The 13,940-nt window shown below is 33.2% G+C and overlaps 1 protein-coding gene across 1 annotated transcript; it reads right to left on the bottom strand.

Annotated features, from left to right (window-relative positions):
• Window positions 1-1,012: 1,012 nt before the first annotated feature.
• On the bottom strand, window positions 1,013-4,672 carry LOC106326463. The gene is made up of 4 exons (XM_013764438.1): window positions 3,683-4,672; window positions 2,977-3,423; window positions 2,504-2,557; window positions 1,013-2,424 (listed from the first exon to the last, which is right to left on the bottom strand). Exons 1-4 carry the CDS (start codon window positions 4,650-4,652, stop codon window positions 1,013-1,015), a joined length of 2,883 nt encoding a protein of 960 aa, XP_013619892.1. The 5' UTR covers window positions 4,653-4,672.
• Between the last annotated feature and the right edge of the window lie 9,268 nt (window positions 4,673-13,940).

Consider the following 13,940-nt stretch of genomic DNA (forward strand, 5'->3'; position numbering starts at 1 on the left):
ATATTTTATTTTTATTCTAATATTATAATAGATTTATAATTTAATATTATGTAATATTTTAATATTATTGTTAGTAATATTAATCATATAGAAATGTTAAATACTATAATAAGTAAATAGTATAAAATATAAGAAAAAATAAATAATAAGTAAATATAGTATATAAGAAATAAAATATTATATTAAATATATATCGTAATATTATGATTGATATAAAAGCAAGAAATTTATAATAAATAACTATACAAAATAAGAGAAGATAAACAGTAATTAAATATACAATATAAAAAATAGAAAAATTAAATTAAATATTTATCTGAATTAAACATTTATTAAAGAGTTAAAATACATCTATGCTATAAGGTTAAATAAACTAGACTTAGGGTTTAGAGTTATGGGGTGGAGTTTTGTGGATATGATTTCAAAGTTTGAAAAATAAAAAAGAAATATTAAAATTTTCAAAATAAAACGGGTTATTTTGGTCATTTCCTTATTGATGGCTATTTTGTGACAAAAACTTAAAAACGACTATTTGAAAGAGTTGCCCTACAAATTAAGAAAAATTAAATAATAAGTAAATATATGATATAAAAAATGGAAAACTATATGAAACATCTATATGAAAAATGTATAGTTTTCTGTTTTTCTTTAAAGAAATTACTATTCACACAAACATACAATTTAAAATTTTATTGTTGTTCAGAATACAACGTTCAAATGAATAACTATATAGTTAACATTTAAAAATCAAAATAGCTCCGCGCGTAGCGCGGATTAACTCCTAGTACTACCTAAAACAGTTTAATTAATGAAATCGATAGTACGCTCATAAAATGCTAACAATAACTCATTTCCAAAATAGTGTATTTGAAACGAAACGTTGCTTGCGAAACGGATCAAGTACTACACGTTCAAAGCTGTGAAAATTATTAAGACGGAGAACGTTCAAACCTTCGTGTATGAAACAAACAGAAAAGGTTTTAAAACGACTAGAGACTAGTTTAAAAAAAAACTAATACGACGATGGAACGGCAGGCTGAACCTGGAGGAGGTGGTGGAAGCAATCGGCTGCGGTCGGTCGGTTCTCTTGGTTCGGTTCCAAACACTTACCTTGAAGTTCTCTTAACATCTTTGGAACATTACTCACTCCACAAGTCTTTATCATATAACCTACTCCCCACACATCCACTTTCACCGCATGCAATCCTCTCTCCATCTCCGGCGCGTGTCTCCCACGCTCCTCCTCCTCTTCCTGTGCCGCAAGGCGGTGCGGGTTGAGCTGTGGGGACTCAGCCGCTTCTTCGAACCCGCAAACAAACCATTCGGCGTTCGATGTTGTCGTCGTCTCGCTTTTCATTACATTTTCCCATCCCATGTTACGATGCATGAACGAAAGGTCGTGAAGCGCAACAAGCGCTCTCGTCACACACATCAGAGACTCGATGAGCTGGTCAACATTTAGAGGTTTGACTCTGATTCCACGTGGCTTAAAGCTCAACGAGAGATCCTTCTCGCTTGCCCTGTCCAAATGCTCCGCGTGTGGAATTCGTTGGTCGAGAAAGTCGTAGATTCCTTTCGTTACGTTCCATTTTCTCTTGCTTGAGTAATACTTAGTCACCGTGTGAGGGGTCATCTCAGTCAATAAATCTCCATGATTGATTCTCTCGTAGTCGTTGTAACATAAACGACTCGCAGTGCACTGATCTGCAAGCAAAGGTAAAAGAGAAGCGAGACGGTAACAAGGAACCAATGCCTTGATTCGGTCCGATGGTGACGAGACATCAAATGAATAAAGATCAGTGCAGGTCACTCGATCATGCGAAGAGCGGCTCAAAGAGCAGAACGTTACGGTGAGCCCTTTTGCGTGATAACCAAGAATGTATGGAAGATCATTGTACGACCAAAGAATCTTTTCGACCAATAGAGAAGAAGGATCAGGTGCACCTTCTCGTACCTTATCAACCTCTTCTCCCCTCCATAAACCAAACCCTTTTACAAATCCCATCACGTTAGGCCACTGATCTTGGACGTTTTCAACACAAGAAGACGAATCCGGTTTACGCAAAACCACCATTTCACAAAACTTTGAAACCATTCGGTTAACGCAGTCTTCCCAAAGCGGTATCAGCGAGTCTTTGTTAAAGATCACGAAACCCATATTTAAGGGGGACATTATGGGACCGAGGATATCATATGTGATTGCTCTACAATCAAGTAGCTCCGTGGAGGAGGTGGAGAAGAAGAGCTCTTTTCCCAGTGGCAAGTCATTGTAAACGTCTAGTCGAAGAGGAAACCGGAGATTTTCCGGCGGTGGTTCTTGAAGATACCGTGCGAGCTCAGTTATGCTCGGAAGATTCCCCGCCGGCACCCGCAATTTACTCAAGCAGTGCTCTGATGGGTCTTGGAACTCCAACGTTGATATTGCTGTATATTAGCATTAGTTCATAAGTTAATAATATAAATTGAACTAGCTTTGGAGATATAAGGTTATAAACATATTTACATTTGTGAATGTGCTCGGAGTGTGGAAGCTGAGCCCTATCAAATGCCATATTCACTGAAGGAGAAAAAACATATAATACGATAAGAACATTTAGTTTCTTCTATATCTTTTTTTGTCAAAATTGTTTTTCTATATTTTTGTATATCTATTACCAAGGGTCAATTGACAAAAGGTGTCACATTAACTGAAAAATGCAAAACACCTAAATTAGCACAAGACTAGAGAATTGAATTCCTTTTCTACTTTAATTTTGTATATTTATCACTAATGGTTTATTTTTAGTGCATTTTCTCGCTCTATAATATTAAAATATATGTATTTATCAATTTTGCATTTTATTTTCGATACTAATCATTACTGGAATATCGTTAAGAATTCATCACTATATAAGATTCGAGGGGTTCGTTGCAATGTTCACCTTACTAATTTAATTGAACAAACTATGACTAAACGAATATGCATGCGGGTGTTACCTGAAAGTGGAGGAGCAGATGATGAAGTTGACTTTTGTCTCCCAAAGACTTTAAGATGTTGACCAGAAATGAATTTATCCAAAGAAAATCCTTTGAGAGGTCCATCTTCGAAAGATTCCATTGTAGAAGCCACCATGGAATCATCCAAGTAGGTGAGCTCATCTGCATTCAAGAAACTCGACCCACAAACCCTAATTCTCCCATAATCAACCTCTCCTTCTTCAGCCCACAAGTTAACCGATTCCTCCCAAGTTAACCGTATTTTCCCAACACGGCGAAGATCTTTTAGAGAGGAAGATGAAGAAGAAGAAGGAATCCTCTCGCAAGAAGGATTATAGTACAATGATCTATTAGAGAATAAACCTGACCCTCTAGCAATGTTGCTTGAATACGGATACTGAGGATGATCATCTCCAACTGTTGATAATGCTAATCTCTTCCCTCTTCCTACAATGTACATAATTAAGTTTGCTCAAACATTATAGAAAGAATAACAAAAAAAAAAAAACATAACCTTAGACAATTTCATGCTCCTTCATCTCTAATCAATAGACCAGTAAACGAACATACAAAGCATAGACAATCATTAAAAATACATAATCCACAACCAAATTTGCAGTATTGAATAATGTGACTCCTATATAACAATGAACTCTTAGACAAGTCAATGAACAAAAACGTTATTGAAATAAAAAGTTTTTTTTACCGATGGAAGTGATAGGGTTATTATTAATATCATCATCTCTTGAAGTCATAACCGGTGGATGAAGAGGAGGAGGAAGCGTCTCAGCAGACGGAGGCGTTAAGGTAACATCCGCCGTAGCTCCGCCACTCACACTGCGGCTAATAGTCGGAGCTCTGACACGTGGACCAATGAAAAGAGCCAATTCATTGTACACTTCTTCGTCGAAAGACGCGGGAAGTTGATGTTGTTTCCTCTCGTAAGGAGAGAGCCTGAAGTAACTCTTACCGTACCTCTCTCTATCTGCTCCTTTCTCCCACTCGTTCACTTTCCTGAACTCACCAAGCATGTTGTCCCATTTTGTGCCAGCGACTTTCGAATCCCGGTTTACACCTTTCCGGTTTAGGTACTCGGCTACTTCCCTGTCTTTCTCAGCCCTTGTTTTCCCTCTTCCCTCGCCCGACCCGGATCCGGATCCGGATCCAGACCCGGTTCTCTGGTTTTGGTACTGGACTTTCCATGCTCTTGCTAGACATAGCATCTCGTTTGGTTTCCACACAGGGCTCACGTATTTCCCTTTTCTAAATTTATGTTGAAAGGACTCCGTTTCGGGTTGTTGTTTCTCGGTGTTTGTAGCTTCTTGAACCAGCGGTGAAGATCCGGCGGTTTCGGTAGAAGAGGCTGCTATGACGGCGGTGGAAGGGGACGGTAATGAAGAGATTGTGGAGGCGGTTGGTACGGTGGAAGGTGACGGCAAGGCTCTCCATTGAGGTGGGGAGAGACCGCCGGAAGAGCTGAAACGTGGTCGTTTGGGGATGACAGGAGCTCCTGGAGAAGAGACGGTTGGGATGAAGATGGGAGAAGACAGGAAAGATTGGTGTTGGTGGTGGAGGAGTGATGGGTTTAGTGTTTGGTGATCAAGTGAAGAATCTTTAGGTGGGGAGATTTGATTCGGTGATGGTTTTGTAGCATCTCCTTTTGTTGTCTCACCCATTTCAAGAAGCACTCAAATTAAAGAGTGAATTAAAAATACCCCGTACTGAGTTTTTATTATTTAAAACAAAAAGAGAGAGAGAAGGAAACAATAAGAACCAGAGAAACAATTGTTTGATTTTTTTTGGAGATTCAAGCTGGTTTAGTTTCTCTGGTTTTGGGGTTTATGAAGAGAGATGAGTCAGATGAATACTAAGGGTTTTTAGCTTTTTGGTGGGCTCTGCTTTTTGCAGAAAAATGAAAACGAGTACTGATGTTATAACAGAACAAAAAAAAAATTGAAAACTCGAATTAAATACAATATATACTTTTGAAATTTAATCACTCTACCAATATAAACCTATTTAAAGTAGCCATATCTATTTAACCAATCACAAATTACCACCCTGTTTCGATGATACTCGTGTTAACTCTTGTTGAATATTATAAAACTCAGTCATCATTTCCAAATAACTCAGTGTATTATGTAATAAATGAAAAGAAAATAAGGAAATTTTACCAATTTATACAGAAAATATTCTCATTCCTTTTTTTATAAATCGCAATAGACTTTCGGACCGATCTCCCTTAATTTTTATTTTCTTATCTAGATTTTTCATATTAAATAAATGGAAAATGATATAATAGAATCTAAAACAAAGAAACAAAGTCGTAAAAATAACAAAATTATCCATAATCAAATTTCTAAGCAAAAGAAAGAGAAGCTTAAGTCTTACAAAGTATAAATAACAATTTCAAACCTAGAACCCAACATTAGTCATAAGCTTACAAACTTCTGAAACCCTTGGAAAACTGTTCACGCGAATATCGTTGATGTCAATGGAAAGCCACACCATACATCTACCTCCTCTCAAATTGCTGAGAAACCACCTCTCTATCACCGATAACATGGAACATGGGGTCTCGTAATCCAGCAAGATAAGACCTATTGAGTCATACTACTACGGAAAGGGAAGTTCAAGCAAGCCTGTAAGCGGAGGGGAGGCTCTCATTAATTAATTGATGACTAAGACCTTTTTTCTATGATTTTTCATTCTCAACGAAAACAATAAGACCAAGAATGAAAATAAAGCATGTCAAGCTAACCAAAATATCAAATATAGTACCATACCAGTGGGAACATCAGCACCGTTAACTTAAGAGAAGCTGAAGCAGCTTAGAGTTCCAATGATGCTTCCTAATCTACTTATGGATGTTATTGATCTTCATAACAATTCTGAATGTGGCAAAGTTAAACACCACTAGACACGACCCATTAATCCTTAGATAAAAGCCACCATAAGACATGGAGCAATGCCTAACCCCTTTGGGAAGATTGATAACAAACTGCACGATATGATAAGTAGACCGAAAACCACCACCAATGAACTCCAACGAGCTGTAGAAGAAAAACAAAATATAGAATTGATACCAAACTTGTAAAAAGTAATTCCAATAACACCAGCAAACATAAAACATTGATGAAGGGAAACAAAGGAACCAAAGCCCGCGCACAAGATAAAGCAATATACGATTTCCTTTTCCAAATAACTAAACTACCCAACAACAAACTGCAAAAATCAATAAAACCTACATCCTCACCTTTAATTATGCACCAAAGAGAAAGCATAAACTAAGAAGTGTATACCAGCTAGAACAGGAAACACAACTTGACAATGACAAGAACCACAAAGAGCACACTTAAAATTCAAAATTAGATCTTGGTCTAAACCACAAGAAGGAAAATGTCAGTGTATAAGCTCCACCGTCGCCACTAAAACCACATACAAGGAGATCTGAGTGCAGATCCATGGACCAAGACTGTCACTCTCTCACCACCGAAGACCAAAAAATTGTCCTCTCCAAACCTTACAAAGGAGATTCAAATTGGACTGTGAAAGGATGAGAAATCTATAGATACAAAACTTAAAAGCAGAGAACAAACATGCATGATGCTGGAGACTCAATGCCTAGAATTTCAATGAGATGCCTAGATTATTACTTTGGCGGTCTAAAAGTTTACAAATTAACAATATACTAAATATATATATATATATAATATAATACATTTATAAATAGTAAGATTTATATTATTTTATTTTTATAAAATTTTATAATATAATATATTAATAATTATAATTTATAAAAGTAATTTTATATTATTTATTATTAAATTTAATAAAAATTTATTAGACGGTAAACTTAAATAGTCTTCTAAAACGTTTTAATAACAGTAACTAGATTTACATATCCTCTCTTGCTTTTCTTTGTCATTAATATATACAGACTCATGAAAACTTTACAAACCAAACTGGTAATTCTACATCCATATGAATGATGAACGATGATTGTTTTCTTTCATTGCGTGCTAGACTGTCCGCTATTGAATTATGCATTCTTGGTATATGAGTGATCTCTATGTTGTGAAAACTTTCTTTCATGATCTTGATATCTTTCAAATAACTTGTAAAAGCTGGTCATTCTTTTGGTTCCGAAAAAATCTTCATCAATTGAGAATAATCTGTTGCAAATGTGACCTGAAATTGGCATAAATTCCTCATGCGTTTCATAGCCCATATGAAAGATTCTACTTCAGAATGAAGTGGTGATAGACTTTCCCTCATCATCAATCTATCAAAGCCCTATAACGTACTATACCAGCCCTGCTCCAAATGACTATCATGTTCTTTCCATGATCCATCCATAAAACACCATCTTCCCGGGATATAAAGTAGAGTACTGTCTGCCACCTCCCTATTTTGGGTAACCCTCAATGTTATTGATTCATGTGCTTCTGCCCAAATTAATGATTCCACTTCTGCCAATTTAAAAGTATCCATGTGATCAATATCCATATTACTAAACATTTTATTATTTAGTCTCTTCCAGATGTACCAAAGTATTCATGCAAATTGATGATCATACGTTTAATGGAAAACGATCTCCAATATAGATAATCTATATTTGCAAACTATGATTGTCCATGAAAGATGTCTGGATTTGATGGGTACTTCCAGAGTTCCCAAACTTGAACCACTGGTGGACATTAAAAAAACACTTGTTTTTATTGACTCTTCTGGTGCTCCACATATAGCAAAACATATATCTTCTTGGATTCCTCTTGCTTGTATGTTCTTCTTGACGGTCATGCATCCTGTCACTATTTGCCATAAAAAGTGCTTTATTTTTGGTGGACATCGTATTTTCCAGCAAAATGTCTTCAGCGGAGCGACCGCGGGTCCATAAAATGGGAGTAATTTTTCTCTGTCAGAATAAACTCGTTCCACTTAGTATCCAGATTTAACCGTGTATTCCCATTATTTGTGAAGTGTCATCCGCCCCTGTCAGCCAACTGTGTCCGGCTCAAAGGTATACTTTATATAATTTTTGCATCCAGAGGATCAACTAAAGACCGAATTACCTGCAAATTCCATGTTTTCGTTGTTGTATTGAAGAAAAGGCCCATTGTAAAGTCAGTGTAAAAGTTTTGTTGATTTCTATTTGCTGGTTTCAGACGATTGGTTGGGAGCCAAAGATCATTTCATACTGAAATGGATGATCCTGATCCCACCCTTTTAATTAATTTTTTGCTAACCAGAAATCTACCAGAGACAATACTAAGCTAGCTATACGAAGGTGAGTATGATCTTATTGGTTTCATGGATGATACATTCCTGAAATATCGTCTCTTCCTTCTATTTGTTATAAATTAATAACTTTATTGTATATAAATTCGTTTTTTGTAAACTATATATATATAAGTTCTATAGAAATTAAATATTGTAAGGATATTTGCACTAATCTAGCGTAATTTGTCTTGAATAAAAAAAGATCCCTGGGTGAGAACCTGGCTATGAATAAAGCGCATCAATTTGGCGAATATGACCATATTTTTTTTAACGTTGATGTTTGATTTTGACAACTAGAAAAAGGTAAGAGAGTCCATCATCATTGTCCTTAAGACTGCAAACGCGGCGTAAAAATTCATTTCCCTGCCTTTGCTATTTTGTTTCGACGCAAAACTATACATTTAAAAGTAATTTATTCTGATCCACTATAAAGATTTTGAATAATATTTCATCCGTTTCACCTAAATAATTTTTTTTAGTGTTTTCACGTATATTAAAAAAACGTTCTAAATATCATTTTTTGTAATTTTTAAATTTTAATAATTTTTAACCAATAGTTAGTCAATGAAATCAATTAATTTTTTGAATATCACAATTTTTTCATAAAAAAATATAAAAAGTCTATTTCTGTTAAACAATTTTTTTTTAAAAATCTAACTTTATGAAACGGAAAAAGTATATGTTTTCTGTGAATTTCAGCGAGGAACAAAAAAGAATGTAAAAACAGAAAATATTAATAGTGCCGGAGAGAAAAAGGACTGGGAGTGTGTATTTTGCGATAAAAGGGAGTGAGGAAGAGATGTGGACACATCGGTTCCATGCTTCTGCTCCATTGACTCTCATGCCAGTTCTGCCTTTTCCCAGCTCTTTTAAATTCTTCTTTTTTAAAAATTTATTATCGAAGTGGAGTATTACTAAAAATACTATTCAATAGAAATACCTATGTTCGGAAACGCGATAAACGCTAGTCGGACGGTCGGATTGGGCTTAACGTCTAAAGAGAAAATCGAGGATTAATCAGAAATTATGCGGAGCAGAATTTTTAGATTGTTTACTATATTATAAAACATGTTAATCTTTAATTGTATATAACATTAATACATTTTTATGTTTAAGATTGTATAAAACACACAAATAGAATATCGAAACTTAATATAGTGTAATTTTCATCAAAATTATGAATATAAATGATATTTATAAAATTTTAGATCAAATAAATAAATAAAAATATTATTAAAAATAAAAGAAAAATAATAAAATAAAATAAAAAAATAGATTAGGCGACCGCCTAGACAGCTAGACGGTCATTTAGGCAGTCTAGGCGGAAAAAATCGGATACCCGATTTTTTAAACCGATTTGGCATAAATCGGGACGGAAGAGTGACGCGTAGCGCCCAGGCGGCCGACTAGGCGGCTAAACGGCCGATTTTTACTATTCTCTTTAAAAAAAAATACTATTGAATATGTATATTTTACTAAAAATAGTTACAACATGTATCATTTTGCCTTGTATTGCTGTGTCCACACAATCCTCCCACTTACCAAAAACTTAGCTCTCAACTTAGTGAGTTTTGGGACTCTTTTAATTCAATTTGAATTTTTTGGAAAAAATTCAAATTGAATTTTTTGGAAAAAATTCAAATTGAATTTTTCATACATTGATGTTTATCAATTTTATTTCAAAATTCCCTAGTGTAATTTCATAATTTAAAATAGATAAAAACATAAAAATCAACGATATTTGAGATAAATCATATGTCTAAGATACAACATTTATTATAGTGTTGTGTCAACGTTTTTACTAGAAAACAAGGTTCGTTAATCTCAAAGAATGAAAAGCCTCTCAAAAATCGGAATATATAATGCATGAAAATATTCCATAAAAATTAAATGCATTAACTTGTGAGAAATGATTTCTATTGTAAATCTTCTGAAACAATAGGTGTTTAAATAATACTAACAAACTGGGTATTTTGCCAATTTTAATTCAAACTCACAAAACAAATTCCATAGATTATTTTTTTTGTACGAATCAGAGATTTGGTTAAATATGTGTTTAAGCTACAATATACAGTCTATGGGAGAAAGAGATAGAGAAATACTTACCCCCATGGAAAAACTGTCTTCATCAATGCGACTAATTAAATTACATAAAATATGAGAATTCTGCTAATTTTGATATATCATATAGTCAAGGTCTTGTATTTTGGTTCTTCAGAAGAGTATCTGCTTCTTCTTTTTTTTTTTCTGAAACACAGAAGAGTATCTGCTTAGCTTATAACATTACTGGATCAGAAGAGTTGCTTTTTTTTTGGTCAAAGGATCAGAAGAATTACATTCTTTGATTTTTTTTCTTCTGATTAAAAAAACTGATGAACTCGATGTAAAAAGTGTTTTCGGTTGTTAAAATTTATATTTAACTAATATCTATATTTATGTTTTAAACTCGAAAAGAGTTATTAATTCATAAGATAAATCACAACTCAATTGGTTGGTCGTTGGTATTCTATCAACTCATTAAGAGTTAGTGCACAAAACTAATCTACCCAAATGAATTTAAAATGCACTTTTAACATTCCAAAAACAATATTCAACGTCCAAGTCAAAGCATGAAACAATTACTCCTTTTAAAATCCTAGTAATCACAATGTGACATATAATACATAAGTTATTTGCCAAATGGCGCCTCAAGTCTGGTTATTCCAAAAGCCAATAGTTTCATATGGTTTGGTAATTCCAGCTCGCAAACGGCAAAAACAATTACACGGAGAGGCTGATTTTGATCTACATGTTCAACTTTTACTAATTTACAAGTAAACATATTAGTAATATTAAAAAAACATATTAATAGTTTAATAACTTACATATAATAATGCCTTGAGGGAAATGTAATGGGGGTGAAAAATAGAGTACGATGTGTTAAATATAACTGTTAAGAACACAGACACACGTGAAAAATGATAGGCACGATCTGAAGACCATTAAAACTCATCTCTTTGTGCTATATCTCCAACTTTAAAATTTTAAACCCTAGCCTCTCTCTCTTCCTATGTACGCTTTTTCTCTCTCTAGGTCGGCTGAGGTTCACCTAATTAAGAGACCATACACAAATAATTAAGAGACCATACACAAACACCTTCTCTCATCACTTTCTTGTGACGAAATTTTCAATGTGTTATAATACATGAAATTAATTTCTTGTTTCCTCAAAAGGGTACATACATATGCTCATGCCTCATCAATGGAGGTAAATTTAGCTTTTCTTGTTTTAACATTTCTAGAAATGATTCCTTTTCAAAAAACAAACATTTCTAGAAATGATTGGTCTTTATTTCTACATCTATTTATAGGGACGCATCATTTTTTTAGGTATTGAATGTTTCCAGCGGTACACCTATTCCCCACTGCGGGACTAAAAAGATTGTCTCCATTCAACTTGTTTTGCAGTTGTAAACATTATTTATCAGAAAACGAAAATAAAAAAAATAAAAATAAAGTGCAGTATAAGAATAACAAAGGAACGCACCTAAAAGTAAGAAGAAGCCAAAAGGGTGTGTTCTCTTTTACTATGCAAGAGAACTAATTTTTTTTTGCTTCTTTTTTTTGTTTCTTTTCTTTGGTTGATTATTACCCAAACTTCTAAATATATATAGATATTAGAATCTCAGTAACAAGTGTCAACACATTAACTTTCATATCCTATTCATAATATATGCATATTTAATTTTTATTACGAGTAATCATTTCTGTTTATTGTCGGTGAACTCCTTAGTCCGTCATATATCTCCAGGTTATAAAAAAAACATATGCATATTTAATTAAAAAATACTCTTAAAAGTGAAAAAGCATTTTTAATTTACTTTCAAATATTAAGTAAATAGCTTTGTATACATTTATTACTAAATCTTTACATATTAAATACTTACTTAATTTTTTCTTCTATAAATATAAATATATCCACTCAATTTCACCAATACATTTATTTATATATTTTAAGATTTAAAAAAAAAAATATTTTAAGCAATAAAAATATATAATATAAATATATGGTAAGATTTACCAATACATATTTTGTTGAAAATAGTTTTGTAAAATACAAATATATTATATGCATTCTGCAACATTGTTTATTACACATGTTACCATTCACATTTAGTTTTAATTTTATATATTTTGTATAAGTAATATTATATACTATGTTTAACAGATAATTATTATTTTATAATTTTGAATTAAAATTATTTTAATTTTTAAAAGAAAATATATTTAATTTATATTTTTACCATTTATGAAAATATCCTGATAGTTTTCGATTCGATTCCGGCTTTCCTGTTCTAGAGATATATGATCCACTAGTATAATTAATAGGATCCAGACCTAGACCGAACTTCATTTTTTAATAAAAAACCGTAACTCGATTTGTATAGTGTACAAGAACCTCTCATTGACTCGTGCAGTTAACGAGCTAAAGACTTCAAGTCCTACGACCAAACATACGAGCTAAAGATGTATTCGAGAGGTAGCTGACTACGAAGAGAGGCATAAAGAATGGCCATTTCTTGTCTTCTTTGCCGTTTGATGTTGCGATGAAGAATTCTTCTCCTTCTTTTCATCTCTTTGTTGAGACATACGACTCTGGCGCCTTGGCTTTTTTGAATTATTACAAGGATCCATGAGTTGAGAGGTTTAGCAATAGCAGATCTCAGTAGGATTCGTGTTTTCTTTCACTCTTTTTTTTAATTAACTTATCAGGTCTTATAGTAAGTAGACTTGCCCTTATGTAACTGGGCCTGTCTTCTTTAATCGTATTTCATAGATTAGAAAAATAACAAAAAGAGTTGGAGTTGTTCTTTTCTCTAGTCGTATATTTTGGTTTGATGTACTATATATTTATTATTACAAGTCGGCTACCCATTACTTTGTTTTGGAATTGAACTTTTTTTTATTTATAAAATAGTCTTTTAATTTTTTAATGTTTAACTTTTTATTTAAATAATATTGAAATAATAGGGTATTCTGAAAATAATTATTTAATAGTTTTACATAAAGATGCATAAACTATTTTTTTAAAACAAACATAAATAATATAAAAGGGTTTTTGCAAAATTGACTCAAAACATGAAGTCAACCACAAAACTAATCTATGTTTTTTTTTTTTTTTTTTCTTTTGCCCCATTCACCTCCACAAGTTCACATTAATTACGAAAATGCCATTAGTTTTTTTTTCTTTTCGAAATGACATTTTTACTCTCTCAACCTCTTCATCTTCATGTATTTACAAGATTGTCATTGCCATCAATACATCAACCACCATAAACAACCAATTTGAAGCTCTTAATGCACCTCAAATCGATTTACACTTCTTCTTTCTCAATTCTTATCAACTAAAAACAACATTTCTTTCACTTTCTCTCCATATTCATCCAAAAAAATCCAAAGATTTTGATTCTAAATTTTTTATGGTTCATAGAGCCATTGAAGCTTGTGATTCTTGGTGGATCACTTTTGTTTGAGATTCTGAGTGCTTGGAAAAGACTTAAGTGTGCTAAACAAGTTATCTCACTGGTTGAAACTATGAAATTGAGATTTTTTTCCAGATCTGCTCGCCCAGACGACTTCCAGGTAAGTCTTCTGGCTGTAGACGACTTACATGGAAGTTTTCTGCTCAATGCATATGTTAG

The sequence above is a fragment of the Brassica oleracea genome, chromosome C2 (genome assembly GCF_000695525.1).
Source record: "Brassica oleracea var. oleracea cultivar TO1000 chromosome C2, BOL, whole genome shotgun sequence".
NCBI lineage: Eukaryota > Viridiplantae > Streptophyta > Magnoliopsida > Brassicales > Brassicaceae > Brassica > Brassica oleracea.

Coding starts and splice junctions, on each gene's coding strand:
- LOC106326463 (XM_013764438.1), bottom strand. CDS start 4,652: ATGGGTGAGACAACAAAAGGAGATGCTACAAAACCATCACCGAATCAA. Junction 2,558..2,976: donor ATCTGCTCCTCCACTTTCAG/GTAACACCCGCA, acceptor TTTCTCCTTCAG/TGAATATGGCATTTGATAGG. Junction 2,425..2,503: donor CTCCGAGCACATTCACAAAT/GTAAATATGTTT, acceptor GCTAATATACAG/CAATATCAACGTTGGAGTTC.